The sequence below is a fragment of the Pseudonaja textilis genome, chromosome 1 (assembly GCF_049901715.1).
Source record: "Pseudonaja textilis isolate UNSWEBS1 chromosome 1, rPseTex1.2, whole genome shotgun sequence".
NCBI lineage: Eukaryota > Metazoa > Chordata > Lepidosauria > Squamata > Elapidae > Pseudonaja > Pseudonaja textilis.
In genome coordinates this window covers 42,139,497-42,159,683 of record NC_141990.1, presented here as the reverse complement: position 1 = coordinate 42,159,683, position 20,187 = coordinate 42,139,497, and the positions used below count along the sequence as shown (strand labels likewise).

The 20,187-nt window shown below is 36.0% G+C and overlaps 1 protein-coding gene across 2 annotated transcripts in view; it reads left to right on the top strand.

Annotated features, from left to right (window-relative positions):
• The window catches only part of CAMKMT (calmodulin-lysine N-methyltransferase), a 220,748-nt gene that overhangs the window by 1,927 nt on the left and 198,634 nt on the right, over positions 1-20,187 (top strand). For both annotated transcript variants that reach the window (XM_087932410.1, XM_026695851.2), the window contains exons 2-3: positions 17-189; positions 8,981-9,045. In XM_087932410.1, coding sequence (XP_087788536.1) covers positions 17-189; positions 8,981-9,045 — 238 coding nt within the window. The remainder of the gene's footprint in view (positions 1-16; positions 190-8,980; positions 9,046-20,187) is intronic.

Below are 20,187 nucleotides of genomic sequence, written 5' to 3'. Positions count from 1 at the left end.
ATGTTTTTCATTATAGGTTTTGAAGCAAAAGCCCTTGGAGAATGCCAACCTTCAGCAAATATCAGTAAGACGATTTGCTTCATTTGGCCTCTTTTCAATAACTAAGGACAGTAACGTGATAGAAGATGACTCAAGATCTTGGTTTCAGTACAAAAGTAACTATTATCCTGACTATATTATATCATTAAGGTAAATATTATTTTAGTTCTGCAAATATTTTCTGTGTCTGCATATCGTTTATTTTCCTTTTTTTAGTTTTTAGTTTTAATGACAAGATTGAATTATTTCAGCCAAGGCTGGACTCAAAATTCTATCATCAGTTAAAATGTTAAGTTGAATTGGACTTTCATATACACTGTCTATTTCTAGAGTAAATTTTCTGTTACCCTATCAGTCTAGAGTCCTTACATATTCACAAGTGAATTAAATCCAACCCATTTGATTGCCGTTGACTCTTATCTAACTCTAACCAAGTGATGACCATTAGTTGAGGCGATCTCTGTGCATATGCTTTTAGAATTCTTTATTGGCCAAATGTGATTGGACACACAAGGAATTTGTCTTTGGTGCATATGCTCTAAGTGTACATAAAGAAAAAAATAAAATACATTCATCAAGAACCATAAGATACAACACTTAGTTATAGTCATAGGTTACTAATAAGCAATCAAATAATATTAGGAAACAAAGCAATATAAATTGTAAAGATACAAGTAACACGGTTATAGTCATAAGTGGGAAGAGAAAGGTACTAGGAAGGATAAGAAGAAGAACAGTAATACAGTCTTAGTAAATAATTTGACAGTGTTGCGGGAATTAGTTGTTTAGCAGAATGATGACGTTCAGGAAAAAATTGTCTTTGTGTCTAGTTGTTCTGGTGTGTAGTGCCCTTATAATGTCGTTTTGAGGGTAAGAGTTGAAACAATTCATGTCCAGGATGTGAAGGGTCTGTAAGTATTTTCACAGCCCTCTTTTTGACTTGTGCAGTATACAGGTCCTCGATGGAAGGAAGGTTGGTAGCAATTGTTTTTTCTGCAGATCTAATTATCCCTTGAAGTCTGTGTTTGTCTTGTTTGGTTGCAGAGCCAAACCAGACAGTTATAGAGGTGCAGATGACAGACTCAATAATTCCTCTGTAGAACTGAATCAGCAGCTGTTTGGGCAGTTTGAGTTTTCTGAGTTGGTGCAGAAAGAACATTCTTTGTTGTGCTTTTTGATGTTTTTGATGTTAGGTGTACATTTTAAGTCTTGAGATAAGATAGAATCTAGAAACTTGAAGGTCTCTATTGTTGATACTGTGTTGTCTAATATTGTAAGAGGCAGTAATATAGGTGGGTTTCTCCTAAAAATCTATCACCATTTCTATTGTTTTGAGTGTATTTAGTTCAAGATTGTTCTGGTTGCGCCACAAGGCTAGTTGTTCAACCTCCTGTCTGTATGCAGATTTTAGCAACAAATCAGTGAACCTTCACATGTGGTCATGCCTGACAATAAGGTATGGTGAACTACTGTATCTGCCTACTTTTTCTTTATAAGCTTCTTGTAATTTTTTTGATCTCTTAAACAATGTCACAGTACTGTTTCTAACTGTTGAATAAACTTCATTTAGTGTTGCAAAATCACCAGGAGTATATGATAAAAATATAAGTTTATATTTAAAAATACAAAGATAAAAGTAGTTTACATAGTGAATTGGAACAGAAAAGTTGTAGAAGAACCAGATCTTTTTTTTCTAAAGTAAAGCCGTCATTAGGTTATTACTACAGTGTTAATATAAATGCATACTATAAATCCAAAGGAATGGATTAATTCTGTAATTTTACAGAGGCCTATCTTCATAGTCAGGTTGTCCTCCAACATATTACATTCTAGCAGAGCAGGCAAGCTCAGGAAAACAGAAGATAATAGCAGTGATGGAGGAAATGTGGCGTTGTGGCAAATAAAAATTTATTCTACTCAGTGAAGAAAATGGAAGGAGAGGAAGAAAAGAGGGAGAAGAAGAGGGAGAAGGAGGATTGGAGGAGGGAAAAGATGCAGAAAAGAAAAGAATGAAAAGAAAAAAGGAGGAAAAAAGCAAAAAAAAAAAAAAGGCTTAGCAGTGAGCAGTAGTGTCTGGAGGAATGGCAAACTGTAAGAGTAGCTGAGTACCAGGCAGCTGAGTGGCAAGCTGAGTGGTGGTGTATCCAGAGAACTGGATGAGTTTGCAAGCCAACAATGGCACAACCTGGAAGAGTGAGTATAGCCCAGGAGCCAGTGGAGCAGCCGTGATGAGGGAACTGGCAGTGGAACAGCCGTGGAGATGGTAAACTGCTAGCCTGGCAGAACAGTGGCAGAGGCACTTACGGACTTTTTGATACCATGGATAAAAACATCCCATTTATTTTATATTTGTGGAAACTAGGTTTACAAAACCTTACCTTCAGGACAGATAAGAACATGTACTTAGATTATTGTATCCCAATGTCTTAGAGCACCCCCAAATTGCCTTGATAAATAAATAAAAATTTAAATTTAAATAGTTCTGTCAATAAAACCTGGAGAATAATTTCTGGAAGAGTTTCTATTATAAAACTGTGAACACTGAGTTTCCATAAATTTTCAAGATTCTAACACTCCAGGTTGGCTATGGCAGAAATTGAAAAGAAATATCAGCAAAGTTCAAATTTGTTTTTAATGCAATCTTGGACTCTATAGAGACTCTGCAGGATGAAATCTTCCCTATCAAAGGTCCTGCAGAAGAGAATAGCCTTTGATTTATTAACTGTGCCCAAAGGGGATTTTGTGCTTTGTTACTTGAAAAATGTTATTTTTATGTGGATAAAGGTGAGAAAATTGAGCAAAAATCCCAGGTTTTAAAGTATGCAATAAAGATTTTTTAGTATTTTTGATGCAACCAAATATACCGTGTCTCCCAAAAATAAGACCCACCCCCAAAACAAGCCCTAGCCTGGGTTTTTTGGGGAGGGACTAATATAAGCCCTACTCTGATAATAAGCCTGGGGGTGGGCATGGCCAGCAAGAGAGGTGGCCAGTGTGTGGGGGCTGATGGTGTCCGGCAGTAGCTGCAGCCCCCTGGCTCCTTGGCGCAGCACAAATACTGATAAGTCCAAGCATGGAGGCAGAGGTGAATGGGGAGAAGACAGGTGATTCGGACGTGCTGTGAGGCTGCCTGGCTCATGGGAGGCTCTTGGGAGGCTTGTGTGGCAGCACCGGCAGGAAGTGAAGGCAGAGGCATGGGGGATGAGGGAGCCAGCTGATCCCAACACCCTGCATGGGTGCTTATTTGATGCAGCCGCAGGCAAGTGAGCGACAGTGGGACAGAGTGGGCGGCATGTCGGGATCGCCTCTGCTTCTGCCTGGCTCTGCTTCACACATTTTGCCCAGAGGGAGACAAAGCCTGTCTGCTTGCAAAGGGGACACTTCGAAATTAGGGGACGGGAAACTAAAACATATGAAGAACAGTTACAGGAACTAGGCATGGCTGGTCTAGTGAAGAGAAGGACCAGAGGAGACATGATAGCAGTCTTCCAATATTTGAGGGGCTGCCACAGAGAGGAAGGGGTCAAGCTATTTTCTAAAGCTTCTGTAGGCCAGACAAGGAATAATGGATGGAAACTGAACAAGGAGAGATTTAACCTGGAAATAAGGAGAAACTTTCTGACAGTGAAAACAATCAACCGATGGAACACCTTGTCCTCGGAAGTTGTGGGAGCGCCATCACTTGAGACTTTCAAGAAGAGATTGGACTGCCATTTGTCAGAAATGGTGTAGGGTCTCCTGCACTAGGGGTTGGATTAGATGACCTACAAGGTCCCTTCCAACTCTGATTATCTGTTATCTGAAATGGAGCTAATTGTTCTGTTTCAAACTGTCCTTTTCTAATACCAGTAAAACTTTTACTTATCTACGGTGATTGTATGAAGAATCATGAATCAGTCTATTTCTACTTCCAAAGCTGTAGGGGGAAACCTTGTGTTACATCCCCAGGATTTAAACAGTAGCTAAATTCTTGGAATTCTGCTGACCATGGGCCACATCACTATTTTTCTAGTGTCACAAAAAAATTGTAACTGAGAAGAACTAGTTAATTCAGACACTGAATCAAGTAATGTAGCAAGTGGGAAAGATTTCACTGCAGTAGGTAGCTCTTCCTCAGTCAGGATTATTAAAATGAATTAAAGTGAAGCAAGACAAAAATGTAAATTATTTAAATTACCTGATGGCTGTTCTGTTATAGAATATCCCCATTAAAAAAAAAATCACACAATACCATGCATTTTCTGTCTATTTAATCCTCCTTCAATGTAATTAAACAGCAGAAGCTATTTAAGACCCCTCCCATCTTTCCCCCATATTTCAGAAGTTGAACTCACATTCATAGGCATTAGCAGAGCTCTATTTTTTCCCCAAGAAAAATTGTGATGATGTATACAATGTCTACATTCATATTATAGAGAATATGGCCATTTTGTAAAAGATGCACAGCTAAAACATCTCCTTCCAGAACACCAACAAAATGGTTAAATTTAAGCAAGGCTTGAAATGTTCCAAATCTAAACTATCAAAAAATGAGGTTATAGAAATTATATATGAAACAGTCTTCACATTATTGTGCATTTTTACATTGTTATGATTTGTTCTTGATACTGCAACTTTAATAAGATCTTCTCTTTTTCCATTTTACTTTTTTTTTTCATTGCTGTGCTACTTATCCTACTTATGTCCTACATTTGCTAATAGCTATCATAGGGTTTAGAAAAAAAAAGGTAACTTTGTATTTTTTCCTTGTTATTCTATCCTTGAATTTACATTCTTGATTTTCCCTTGCTGGTGTTACTGGATCTTTCCCCCACCTCTGAAGAGGTTAAGTTTGTCAGAGCTCAGTTAAGACTGACCTTCACCTGCCTATAAGCATGCATTGTTTGAATTGCTTCCTGTTTATACTTTTCAAGGTTTGTTAAGTCCTTATAATTAAATAAGTATTGTGAATAGTTTTGTCTAACACTGTCCTTAATTGCTGCTAATAGCTCAGCCTTGTGACCATTAGAGCTCACCAAAATGTACTTTCTGTCATTGTTTGTATAATTTCCCCTCCTTTGTTTGCACTGTCCTATTGTATTTAATACTTATCTATATGCAAAGAATATATTTAGACTTGAATAAAATGCTATAAAGGGGACAAGGGTACATATAACAAGGCAAGAAAAATATGCCTGTGATGTGTTTCTCCCAATTATGGAATTTTAAAATGAAGTTCCATTGCCTTTTGTCCTTGCTGCTAATTTCCTCAAGAAGATGATCCCACAGGGTCAGAAATGAAGCATCTAGACTTTAAGTGGATCACAAACATTTAATGTGATGCACTGTCAGTTAGTCATTCCTGTTACATTATAGAGCCAAACAGAAATAGAACTTGCACCACTGAAAACTTCGTTAGCTATAAGTATGCTGTCTCCCAGGAGTCTGTTCATTTTTCAGTTTGTTGAAGCTATTGATGGTTATTTTTATCCATGTCTAAGTGCACTGATCCTCTCTTATTCACTATCAATAATCATCAACAGTCTCTACAATTTTATTTAGCATACTCATTAAATTTACTAATAGTCCTAGGAACTGACTGGTTCAGTTTATCAATGCACATATTCATTGAGACTGAAGAACCTAATCTTTGATTCTATGGATACAACACTTATATTTTGTTTGGCCTCAGACTTACCCTGCTCATCACCTGCAGCAGTAACTTCTTACCACATTGTTGGCCAAATAAATGGATTTTGAAAGATGCCATTGGGAAAAGATTTAATTGGTATTTGAGTCTGCTTCTCTATTGTACTGGGAAAAAAAACACCACAGAACCCATATGTGTGTGGGGTCATATGATTTGTGACTTTCTGGTATAAGCAAGTTTCTGAATAGATGATGACCAGTTACTACCTCAGTTACTTAATGACAAGACCAGTTTGGTCTAGTGGTTAAGTCGCTATGTTAGAAAGTGGGAAAGTGTGAATTCTAGTCTCGCTTTAGTCATGAAAGCCATCTGGGTGACTTTGGGCCAATCATTCTCTCTCAGCCCAACTCAGCTCATAGACTAGTTGTGGGGAAAATAGGAGGAGGAAGGTATGTTAGATATGTTCACTACCTTGAATTATTTGCAAAAAAACAATAAAGGCAAAATAAAAAGGAATGGCTTATTGCCTAGACTAGAGTTAAGTCTGACAGGACTTTTTGAATGGATTTGATGAATTTGATGCCAAATTTTCATAGATGTGACCTATTTGAAAAACAAGCTGCTTATAGTGCTGTGCCAACAGTTCAGTTAAAAACAGCTCCATGCACTGACCAACTAGTTTCATGTGGCTTACAGTATGTCCAAATTTGATGATTCAGTTGATATACAAAACTAAATTGGATTTAGTTATTAGACTAATACAAATATTAGAGTTTGAAATGTTTTGAAATAAGGGATAAGAGCAGCAAAAATCTAAGCTTATTAATGACAACTGAGGAATTGCAGAAGGGGAAGAGAAATAAGGGCCCTGGGAATATTAGAAAGTGGGTGGGCCTCTGGAATTTGAAGGAAAGCAGAGAGAAAAGGAGGAAAGATATAATAAGATGGTTTATGGATGTTGCATACTTAGAACTGCTTGGGAAGGAGGGAAAATGTATAGCAGCTTTGCCTTCTCACTCCATGAATACCACTTGATGATTTTGTTTTGGTTGGAACAGCAATCCAATTTTGTTTCAGCCCATCTGGAATGGATCAGCAGAACTTTTGCAATACACTATCATTATTTCAGATTTGAAACAAAACACATTTTCCATTTCGTGCACTCTTGTAACAGATTCATATGTCATTGTTAAGCAAGGTACATAAAGAATTTAAAATAGGATGTGATTTTTCTTGGAAAAAAGTTGATAGATATGTAAAAGCAGAGAAATCTTTTACATGTCCTGTTACTCACACAAACAAACCAGTTTTTAGGCTAGACAAATGAAAACTATGTATGATTAAATGTGTTCCACATACTTCAGGAAAACTGATACTGAAAGCACAACCAAAACCAGGACTGTGGTAGGATAGTGGTGGTAATGGGGAAGGAAGATAGCCATGGTACTAAATGCGATTACACAAAGAATTTAAACAATTTAATTATCTGATTTTTTTAAAAAGGAGCATCTATTATTGGTTGCCCACCTTATTGTGATGGTGATGATGGGGGTATTTTGAAAGGGATTAGTGAAATATGTTAGGCATATATGTCTAGAAAATATATTCTCAGCAAGAAGACCCAAAGCATGATGGTCATCTCAGCTGCCAGCTAAAGTAAGGAGGCATTTATATTGGGCAGCAGCAATATAGGAAGATGCTGGAGACAAAAGGTCACAGTGACAATGGAAAAGGCATCAGTTAATAGTGCCCATGAGAAGGTAATGGTAAACTATTATTTATATCAAGAAAACTACATGGAGAAAAATCAACCCAGATTTCTCACTAACGGCACAAATATCGGGAAATATTATGTGAAGCCCTACCTCTCTGAGGAAAAGGTGAAAGGAAAGAGCAGAAGAGAATGACCAGCAGGACAATGGTGAAAGGTGCACCATTGGAACCCTTGAAAGACCAGGTTAGGGATAGATCAATATGGAGAAAATCCAATAAAAGAGAAGTACATGTAGCTCAGGGTTGAACATTGGGGTCCTTTGTTTTTCTGCTTGATGTTGATATTGTTTTCTGCTGGATTGTTTGTCTTATGTGAGTTCCTGCTTATATGGGTATAGTTTGCTGGTGAGGAGGAGTTCTGGTCTTTTTATTTCCTTCTTAGGTTTTTAAATTGCCTCTTTTGGAATGATATGCAAATATGATTTATCTGTATGTGTCTATTATTGGCTGATTTGTCCAAATGTCAAGCTTCCAGGAATTCTCTAGCACTTGAAACTATGGCTGAATCTATTTATGTGTTGTGAGATTAAAGAGTTTTCATAATGTTTTCTGTCTGATAGTTGGTATTCATGAATGCCCTCCACTAATGTTCTACCTGTCGATCCTATGTTGTAGCTGTTACAGTCTTTACACTGTATGTTTTAGATGACTCTGTTTTTTTTGTAATGGGTTTTTTTTGTTTACTTAGGATGTTTTGAATCTTAAGGAGGTTAAGACCAAGCTTTTATGTACTGCATAGATTTTAAATTCTTAACATCTAACAATATACGGGACAATGAACATGACTACATTTTACTGATCATTTGAAAATAGACATCTGAGTGAACAGTTCCAGCTTGCCATGCATATTATTCATGAGAACATTCAATTTTACATGGTTCTTATTTGTTGATACACCCCTGTGTTCCAGAAAGAGATGATGATTTGATCATATTCACTTTGTATTATAGATATAGTTGCTATGGCGATGTATTAATAATTATGTATTGTTGATCTTGCATTGAGCATGGAGGAAAGGTAAGAAGACAAAAATCTATTTGTCACTGAGTAAGAGAATTTGCATGTGCAGCCTTTTCTAATGAAAATACAAATTGTTCAGTTGGAATAATAGTTACAGTTTTATTTTGTATTCTGAAGTCTTGATATGGTTGTACCTTCAAATAACAAAAAGTACCAGTGTGAATCAGTAACTGTGGTACACAAACCACAAATGAATGAGGAAAAGTGCAAGGAAAGAGGAAATGAAAGAAGGAGCCCAGGACTGAAAGCAGGGGAAAAAATAAAACTAGATGAAGAAATGGGAACACCAGTCTATTGTCTATTAAAACGGTTCATTTTATCTTCAGGTTCTATATTTTCACAAAGGCCCACTACATTTCAGGGATTAATGAGTTATAATTTGAACACAGAATAGTAGGATATGGACTTTTTCCTTTTCTCCCTCTGGTGGTAAGACTTTAAAAAAATTGTGATGGCTGTACATATGACATTGTCCTTTTTTTGCACTGATAATGGTGGTGGTTATTTTTTTTTTCTTAGATGCAACAGCAGATTATTAAATATTGAAGATGTTCTGACAAGCTTTGACAACACAGGAAACGTTTGTAAGTAATGATTTTTGTTCTTGATTATGGTTGTTTTATTAATAACATTTAGCATGTATCTCAGTACAAAAATCTGTGCCAAAATATTTTTTCAATGTGAATATCACAGAAGGAAAACCAGAACTAAAATAAGACAAAGAAGAGAAAGTAACTTTTGCATTGAAAACATTTTTCTTTCTCTTGTAATTATCTGTTGAAATATCTGCTTCACACGAGCCTTGAAAACTGATTATAATATCACATATTGATATATTGCAATGGGTTGTGATGACAACTTTGAGAAACAGGAGGAAGAGCTGCAGCCTAGATCTGATAAATAAAATCTGACTTGAAAGGAGGAATGAGGTTAGAGTAAATATCTTAGAAGATGCCCATTCTCCAAATTATCTGGAAAGTAAAGACAGGGGATAGGGGAAGTGTTTTCAGAGTTGCAAGAATCTGTTATTGTAATCTTACAATAAAGAGAGTGTTAGTACTTATGGAGTACTAGCATCCTGAAAACTAAGGATTGAATAAACACTCTGGAACAAAAGGGTCCTAACTTATAAAATGTAGGTTGAGGCCATTCATTTCTTGGGGGTGGGGGTGGGGGCAGAATATTCCATGAAATGGAGTCATGTCTAACAGATTTACCTGATCTTCATATCACCTCACAAGTATAAATAAATAAATTTGCTTCATTTTTTTCAATCTGATTTTGAACAACTAAATATAATAACAATTTCATCAAATTAAATATTTTGACATAGCACTTTGCATCCATTTGACTTTCTAGGCCCGTTTATTCAGAGATCTCTTTTGACACATAATTAAGTTCCTTAAGTATCATCATTACATAAGAGAATCTACATATGTATAATACCAATTATCTTTGAGATCAAGATTAACAATGACTGTGCATGCAAAGTAACACTTAATCTCAGTTTAATGTAGAAAATATAATTATCAACAAAGGTTTTACTTCTCTTTCAATATATTCATTTGTAATATTGTTTATTATAGAAAGAGTATGCCATTCAAAGAGCCAATTACCCATGTCACAATACAATCCTATTAAGAGTTAGGTTTCCTTCAAGTTATTTCAGTATAGATGGATATGCTGTATAATAGAGGATTTGACTGTTGGAATATCCTAAAATATTAATTCTTATTCTTTGATTTTTGCTATTGGTGTATGAGTGCATATTTTTGGTGTTGCTTTCAGATGTTCCAACTCAGTTATCTCATCTTTTCCTCTCAGTAATTCTCTATGCAGTTTCCCATCAGTTGAACTTTTGAAGAAATACTTGTTGGAGTTTCTCTTTCAGTAGCTGTCATTGTCCTGATTCAGACAATATCCTTAACTGGATCTTAGGAGAAGATTCTATGGTGCAATCTTCAAAACCCAATTATTTGATCTAACCGAATCCAAATAGGGTTAGCTTTAATACCCCCAAAGACTTGGGTTTTATTTGGACTAAGTTAAATTTACCTGAAGTTTAATTTTCAGACAAAATCTCTAGGTATTCCATTTCTGGGGCCTGTTTTGTCCCACTCCTGGAAACCAATAAGGGAGGAACAAAGGGAACAGAAAAGGCAGGTGTGTGTACAACTCCTCCAAACTTATCCATGATAGCCTGGCTTTGATTATAGTATGCCACTGTTCATTTTGGGGGGTATGGGAGGGGGAGAAAAGAGGCAGGAAATTTGGAGGAAAGTGACTACTAATCAGCCTTGTTGATATCAAATTTGAGGATGGCCCCCAATCAGTCCTCTCATTTCAAATCACTTGCTAGTGGGAGAGAAAAAAAAAACAAATGGACTAAAGGAGGGAATCACTAGGTTCTCTTGAACTCGCCTACTTCTAGGATAATAAAAAGATTCCTCTTCTTTAACTTGTTAAATGCTTTTGATTTACTAAAGAGAACCCTCCTTTGTATTGCAAACCCAACATTATAAATCAATACAAGATTTTTGTTCATTAAAAGGTAAAGAAAACGAAGTGTCTGAGTCTGGGATATTATATGTAAAAGTCTAATTTTGATTTATGAGTCTTTACAGGTACAGAAATTTCTGAATAATAAAATGGAGCATATTGACATGTTGAAGTATTGGAAATATTATTAATATCATAGTTATAGGAACATTAGCAATATCCTTAAAAAGAATAATCAGATATTCAGAGCTTTTTTCAGAAATGCTACTATTTTTTTAAAACCCATATACAAATTTTTTTAAAAATCTAGATAAATAAGGCTGAAAAAAGAACTAATACTCTGCTTCCATTAGTAATAACATGAAACCATTCTTAAATATAGTCAATTTATTTAAAATATGTTTTTTTAAATCAAAATTGGGCTATACTTCATTGTGCATTGACATTTTAAGCAATTATAAAATTATACAATTTTATAGACTAACTTTTGACTTTAGAAAGATAATAGAATCTACATGATAGTTAATAACATAGCAAAAAGCTAGGTACAATTCATCTTCCACTTGTAAGCTTTCATCCTCTCTGAGTGCCTCAGGCTTTATAAAACAGTTTGCCTAAAGTGTGCTTAGCAAATGGGTTATTGAAATACTGTTAGGTAGAAAAAATTAAATCACAAATTGACAGAAGAAAGGAGGACTATGAGAATTTTGTGTGTCTCTGCCATTAAGTCAGTCTCAATTCCTAGTAACTGCCTAAATAATCCCTGCAATTTTCTCAGAAACATTTTCAGAAGTGACTTGCCATTGCGACTGGATTTCTTTGAGGGCCAGCTGGTTGGGAGGGGTGGAGACAGGACGGACACCTCCTGCAGCACTGTACCAGCCAAAATGGGGCACAGGCGGCTGCATGAGGTCCTCCCTGTGCCCCATTTTGGCCAGCAAAGCGCTGCAGGAGGCCATCCAGGCCAAAAACAGGATGCGGGGGCACTCCATTTTGGCTGCCAGAGGCACCACGGGCCAGTCCCTTGCTATTTCCAGTCTAGCTCCTCAGGCCAGATTTAAGCATCCTACGGTCATATCTGGCCCTTGGGCTTTGAGTTTCACACCCCTGTTCTAGACTGCTTGAAGCCTACATAACCACTACAGTAAACTTGCTCTCTCTATATCATTTAGAGTAGAATAATAGAGTTGGAAGGAACCTTGGAGGTCTTCTAGTCTAACCCCCTAATTTACATATTGCAAAAAACCTAATATCAAGATTAATTGAGAGAACCCTACTTGAGCATACTGTATAGCACTAATAGCATTTTAAATTGGAGAATGAGTGCAGAGACTGAAAAACTGGTAGTTTGTGAATATTGATTATTTTGTGCTTCTGTATCCTTTTGTGTGTGTTGGGACCAACATTTTGATCAGAAAGCCATGTGATTGTAAAATGCAATGTCATATGACTATATTGCTTAGCAGTGGCAAACCCAGACATCCCTGTTGCCACTGTTAAGTGAGGATTATGAGTCTTTACGCAAGGAATCTCCTCACAACTGTATGCTGGCTTTCATCTAGCAAATCCAATGGGGAAGCCATGGCAGAAAGTTGCAAATCCCAGGCAGCTCTCAAGAAGGATAAAGGAAAGTTAACTGGTTGTTGCAAGTACAGGCAGGCAGAGGGTGGCTGCTGCCAGGTGTGAGAGGGTGCACTAGTGGTTACTACAGCACCACGTGAACTGGTGCTGGCTCCAGGTTACGCTAGTGGCCGCCAGCATGTGCTAAAGAGTGTGAGCCGGGGGTCTGCAGATGGGTGGATGCTCCTTAGAAGAAAAAGTGGCAGGAAGCAGGAGGGAATTACGGACACAAATTGCAACCTTCTCCAATGAGCTGCTCCGAGCATCCAGTAGTGGGAGGTGCTTAGACTCTGCTCGGATAGGCCAGCAGAGAAGTCAGAATAGGTGATCACATAACAGGGGGACCCTGCAACTTTTGTAAGTATGAGCTGGTTGCCAAGCTCCTGGAGCATGAAAATGTGACCACAGGGTGCTGGATGGCCAGAACTTCAAGGACCAGTCATAAATATCACTTGTTGAGCATCTTTGTAAGTTTGTAATAGTTGTTGAACATGTGGTTGTGAGGACCATCTGTACCACATATTCTCCCTATGAATGAGACTTGTATTTAGAAAGCTCTTCAAAATTGGGTGCTGAAAAAAACTGTACAAGTAAGCATGGAGGAATATTTGGTTGCACAAATAAAAAATTGGGAAACTTGCGGTATAATGTGTATCCCAATTGAAGCGATAATATTAATACTAAAACATCTAAGATATTAATTATTAAACCACAAAATCCAAATAATTTTAATCATAAATATTGGGATTTTTCATTTTTTGGCCAGCTTAATGTAGATTAATATACAGTTTGAATCCATGTATCTTATCTTGGGCATCTTACTAGCTAAATAGTCTAACTTCTAAAGCAGCTCAGTAGTAAACTAGCTCATTAGCTCAAAATAAGATGCTGCCACTAGCTGGCAGCATTATATTAAATTTGAATAATCTACTTTCAAGTTTAAGTTTTATAGGTTACCAACTGCTGGTCTTTATATGAGTATGTATACTCCTCATGCAAGAAACTGAAACATGGCTTAATATGTTTATATTGTTTGATTACATCTATCTTTTATTGAATGAAATGATTTTATCCTACTTATTTATAGTGTTATTTATACTATTTTAATGTTTATTTTTTTATTCCCTAAAATATGCAAGCATTTGCCCTAAAATGTGAGCTGTTCTGCATACAAGTGCTAAAACTAAAAAGAACCCAATAAAATAAATGAGTCACTCTAAAACATTGTGCTTGCTCATTTATTTATTGAGAAAAATGTTCCAAAATTACATATTGGATATATGACATAAGTATGTTTGCCTATAAGATTACCAGTTCATTTAAGGGGAAATTAGAGTCAACTTAATTATTTCAATCAGTAGGATAATATGTAATAGGATATTACAAGGGTGTGTGTGTGTGGGTGTGTGTGTGTATGTGGTGTATGTGAGTAGATGAGGACCTCCCTACATAAAGAACAGTAATTCCGGGTACTTACTATCAAAACTATTGCAGAAATATTGAAAGTTCAAAGAGGTTCTTCACAAACTTTTAAGTACCGTTGAATGGATTTGTAATGGTTTTGTTGCAGGCAGGGCTGGTTTTTGCTACAGTAGGCCTTTCCATTGCAAGTACAATACAGAGTTGGTTGGGATGAACCTCATGCTTGACAAGCTCTGCTTTAGTACTTTTATCACCTGTATAGTTTAAAATTAGTCTGGCATTGTGTTGCCAGCTGCATTTTTGCATCTTTAAAAAATGCTTTGCTTCAGTGCTACACTAAGGGCAATTTGAAATGTTCACATGCTTAAATGTATTAATATATTCAAATTACCAATGGCTATTTATCATTAATATAGCAAATCTATGTGGATGCTTTCTGGGAGTGGTGGACAACCATTACTATGCTGATGATATCTTCACTGTAGTTCTAACTGATCATGATTCAAGTGTCTAAATGACTCAAAAGCTTACAAAGTTATGTGGCTTACCCCCAGAGGACAATTCAGATTTGCTAAAAATTGTTGACTGCATTAATACAGCCACTGTTCTTCTGGGGAATGATTAAAAAAAAACTGAATTCTTTCTTATAAGTGGCAGAGACTGCCATAACAATAACGGTAAACATTTGAATAACTGATTAATTTGGGTGCAAAATTTAAAAAAAGTAACTTGAAATTCAGGGGGTTATTCTCTCTCTGTTTTATATCTTAGTTTAGTTAACATAAATAACATATTGAGTAATATTATTGTATGCAAAGAAAAAAAAAATCAAAATTCTTATGAATCTTTGCACCTAGAATTGTCTATAAATTCCTTCAGAATAGATTTACAATAGCTTTACTGAGTAGACCAATTTAGTGATTTCATGCTGCATATCACGGGGGTGAAGCTGGGAAAGAAACATTATTTTTTAGATTTGTATCCCTCTTTTCTCACTCAGTAAGCAAACAGTGATAAGTGAAATATAAATTTTGCCAAGTGGGAGAAATATTGAAGATTTGAATTTCATAAGTTAGATATACATTATTTGAAGATGAACAATCTTTGAATCAATTCAATTAATAAAAACTGTCTTTCCAGGAAATAGCTATTGTCCTAAAATAAAGTCAACAGCAGGGGGCAGTACAACTCTCTATGCTTATGTTTCAGTGAGGAAGCAGTTTAAATAGCCAAGCAATTAAAGACCTTGCTGTGCTCAACACTCAGGAGATAGAAATGCATTTCAATTGTGTATGTATTTCTGATTGCTAAAACTGGTTGAGAAAATGAACATGTCGTTGAATATATAATCTTATGAATTATATATATTTCTGCCCCCAGATTATAAATGTCTTATACTTGTTCACATGCAAATTTACAAATAAGTATTTACAAACAACACGTTTATGAATTTGATTTTCTTTTATTGTGAATGGCTAACTTGCCTGAATATCATGAACATTTTTTACGTTTTAAAATGTAATAAAGAATATTATACTGTAAAATTGCTTTGATAAATCTGAGAGATGTTCTTTTAACAATAATATACTTTAGATATATTATCTATATCATTATTGTACTATTATTTGTAACATATTATTATTAAGACAATATTTGCTGTTGAATTGTTTCCCTTCACAGAGTGGGGATATTTTCTTTACCATCTATTTGCAAAAACTGATCAAGATCATTTAGGAACTCTTCAGAATAGCTTTTCAAGGACTGTAGGATTACTAAAAAGAAAAGGAATGTGTGTGTGTGTGTGTGTGTGTGTGTGTGTGTATTTATTTATTTATATTTAGTAGATTAAAGTGATGATCTAAATTTCTACAGTTCTGATTTTATTGTGGATGATAACATTCTGCTCACATTCCTTCCAAATATTTTCCTCCAAAATTTATTTTTTGTGTTTTATATTGCTTTCTCCTTTTTTATATTATGCTTCTCATACCCAAGTGTTTTTTAGTCATGTTCAAGAACCCGGCAAAGTTTGGGATCTGAAGCAGTTATCCAGTTTTCTTGAAAACATAGACATAAATTATAGGTTGAGTATCTCAGAATTTCTTATTCTGCTTTTCAAGTATCGGTATAAAAACATATTCATCCAATTAAAGCAGGGAGTTATTCTTAACAAGAATTTGTTTGAGCAAGATTGTAAATGTGTATGTGAACAAATGCAATAGATTCATAATTTTAAGGAGAAGATCATAGAACATAGAACATCAGAGTTGGAAGAGACCTTGGAGATCTTCTAGTCCAGGGGTCTCCAAACTTTAAGACTTGTGGACTTCAACTTCCAGAATTCCTCAGCCAGCCATGCTGTCTGGGGAATTCTGGGAGTTGATGACCACAAGTGTTAAAGTTGTCAAGTTTGAAGGCCCCTGTTCTAGCCCAACCTCCTGCTCAAGCAGAACCTATACCATTCCAGACAAATGTCTATCCAGACTCTTCTTAAAAACCTCCAGTAATGGAGCTTCCACAACATTTGAAGGCAAGCCATTCCACTGGTTGATTGTTCTCATTGTCAGAAAATTTCTCCTTAGTTCTATTCTATAAAATAGTTTCATAAAAGAACATTTATATAAATTTATAAATGAAAATCATGAAAATTATGTGCAGTAAAGAACCACTTTGGTGAAGGGGTTGAAAGTACTGGAGAAGAAACAAGAAAACTACAAGTTTAGCCCATCTTTAGATACAAAGCCTGCCGGGTAACTCTGGCCGGTTACACTTTCTCACCTTAGGAAGAAGGCAGTAGCAATATTGCCAAGAAGGCAGTGACAATATTGCCAAGAAAACTGCATGGACTTGTCCAAGTAATTGCCAGGAGTCAAGAGTGACCTAAAGACATTCAGAGCCCCAAATCCACCATTTAGTAGTTGCATGCATCCTTTAAAAATCATCATCATATACTTCAACATTAGCAGCCTTGTTTGTGTAGAGAGAAGTATATCAGTAGGACAGCATTCAGCTAGAGATTTCTCTGGCCTATCTACCTGCCTGGTATCAGGTTTCTGCATATATTCCACAGGTAGTATGAAAAAAAAATAGGTTGTGGAGTGTTTCTAATTTCTTTTGTTTCCTATCATACCTGAACATTGTTGCAATTTTCTGGCAGTCTGATAGCTGCTATAGTACATTTTCCTATGGAGTGGAGAATCTGATTTTCCCATCCTTGCCATACTGTAATGGAATATCAAAATATATTTAGCAATTAATCTACTTGCAGCTCTGTCTCCTATGAAGCTTTTCCAAATTTATGCTCTAACCACTTATGCAGAAAAGGAGGCAGTTGACAAATTTTATGGTCAAGCTGGGGTCTGAAATTGATAGAATATGTAAACAAGATATGTATGCCACTTGCTTTTGGAACCCTTCTGAAGGGCCTCGTAACAGTAGGCGAAAAGTGCCTAATGATAAATGGTGCATAGCAAATCTGGAGGAACATTGGGGGCAATTGTGCTATTCTCCGAGGTTTGTGCACCTTGAAGAAGGGCACAACATGGCATTTCTGAAGGGCAGCAAAGGTGCAAGAGTTGATATAGAGGCCTGTGGTGGTGGCAGCTGAATGAAACTCCTGAAGGCTCTAGGCCTCTACATGAGGCTCAGGTCTGGTGCTGCACCTGAGAGCCACTGTGCAGGGTGGTTGGTCTAGATCAGGAGGAAGATAGGCAGGCGTGGGAAGTTGGGCAGCATTCTTCAGGGGCAGCAATGATGCTAGGGTTGACGTAGAGGCCTGGGTGACTTCTGAAAACTCAGGTTTCTACTTCAGCCCAGATTCAGCACTTCTTCCAATGTGTGCCACACTGTAGGGCTGGGGTTTTGTACCATATCGCCCCCTCGCTCATGTGTGGTTTGTGCCAGACCCCTGAGGCACCCCCATACCACATGTAATAACCCACGTGATCATTAAACGGTCACCACTTGGAATCCCTGGACTGTGGTTGCTGAGTGATGTAGACACATGGTGGCTCGATTTATGAACTCAACATACAACCTAAATTCCAGGCGGAATTCCAGGCGGTCATAAGTCGAGTACTATCTTTACTATTGGAATTTCTTTCATCAAGTCATATGACTGGAGATTAAACTATTAGTTCTTTCAAACATACACTGAACATTATTGGCAGTATACACCATTGCTGTTGTCTAACATTTTCAGTAGATACAGTGGTAATTCATAAGACTCTTGTTCTTACTCTTTTTTCTGCATTGGCTTTGGCTTTAGCTTTCCCTTACCTGAACTTTTACTTGAATGATGAGAGCGTTCTGAAAGTTGAAATGTATATTTTAAATATAATACACTTCGAAGTGGAATGTGACATGAAACTAACTTGTCCATTTTTAACAAATTACTCTTTATGAAATGATTTGGCACCTTAAATTAGGCTTAATAGAAGATTGGAAAAATCTTTTAACAATGAATTTCATATTACATTTAGCTGCCACGTAGGACTGGTTTGAACACCCTGTTAAGAAGAATTCTTATTTCTTTTACATGGTTCATTATGCCAGCGTACATCTATGTCCATATAGGAGTACACATACTTGTACTTTGTATGTATGGAGGTTAGACATACACAAAATTAGCATATTAAGTTAATAGCAATTTTGGCTTTTTCTAAATGTAGTCTATCTATTTCTTTGATGTCTGTTTTCTTTCATTTCAGTTTTGTATGAATTTTATAAAATGACATATATACCCATATAATTGAGTTAAAAACTAGATTATTTCCTTAACTGTCAAATATTTCTAATTAGTTTGGAGAACTTTAATGGCTGATACTACAGTATTAGAGAGACTTGTTTTCCTTGATGGACCAAAATTGGATATATGTGAAGCTTGCACTGAAAAATGTTTCAAATTTCAAAAACAGAGCATCAGATAAATACTCTGCTAGAAGCAAGATCTTACCATCAATAGTTGTTAAAAGATTGCTTTTGGTTCAAAGTTTATTGATGAACCTGCTTCTGCTAGTAGTAGCTTGCTGAAGAAATAATTTATTGCACATTGACACTGCAAGTCCCCCTGCAACCATGCAGTGCATTTTATTTAGATTTTTCCACTCTCTTGTAAATTTCTACCTTGAATTGGACTCAGAAGCAAATTGGCAACCAGGGCAATTTATACAACAGTGGTGTTACATGGGCCAGTCTTGGGGCCCTAGAATTCTATGCAGTGCTGAATGTTATGCTAATTATAGCTTTCAAATACTGTTCAAGAGTAGTTCCATGTAGATACATTGCAATTCTAGTGATTCCATCATACCATAAAAAGTATCAAAGAAGGCAAAATGCCTTTCTAGTAATCAAATAAAATTCTTACTAAATAATTTCTGGTTCATTATTTTCAATGGACTTGTATTTAGTTTTAAATGTTTTATTAGTGATTGTCAATCATCATCATTCAGTTTGTAGTTTTAAACTTAGCTTTTTTTCTCTCTAATTGCTATTTTTGTGCATTGTGGATGACATAATTTTGACATTCAGTGGATTTAGCTTTGTTTATCTGCCCAGAGTTGCTTCACAGTCAGGTGGTACCATAAATAATAAAGTCATATTTGAAGATTTTTACTTGCTCTTAATCTGGACATATAGTTGCCAGGTATGTATTTGAAATAACTTTGTGACAATTAGGAAGTTTATTTTAGAAATTCAACCGACCTTAACTACCAGAACAATAATTGTCTAGGGAACAATTATTAAGGCTTTTTTTTAGTCCAGTGAATGTTTGTGAAGGAAGTACTACATTGTTGCTACAGCAAGGTTGTAATATGCCTATTGTCTAATTTCAAAGGGTGATGCTTTAAAGTAATTACATTTAATTTAATTATATTAACCACAAGAGGGTTAATGTACAAATTAAAAAGCAAGGGGAGCATATTTAAACTCAAGGGCATACAAGTTAGAGGAATATACACAGGTTAAGCCTTTCATAAGATATTTCATCTAAATTCTCAGTTATTTTGATTGTACAAAGTGCTTAAAATAGGATAAAAACCAATTTTAATAAATTCAATTTGACAAAATAATTGCACGTTCATGTATGTTACTGTAGCTGAATTTTACAAAACTATTATGTAACTTTAATATCTGCAGAGCTTAGTTATAATTTAAAACAATTTGCATCTTTTTCCAATATAAAT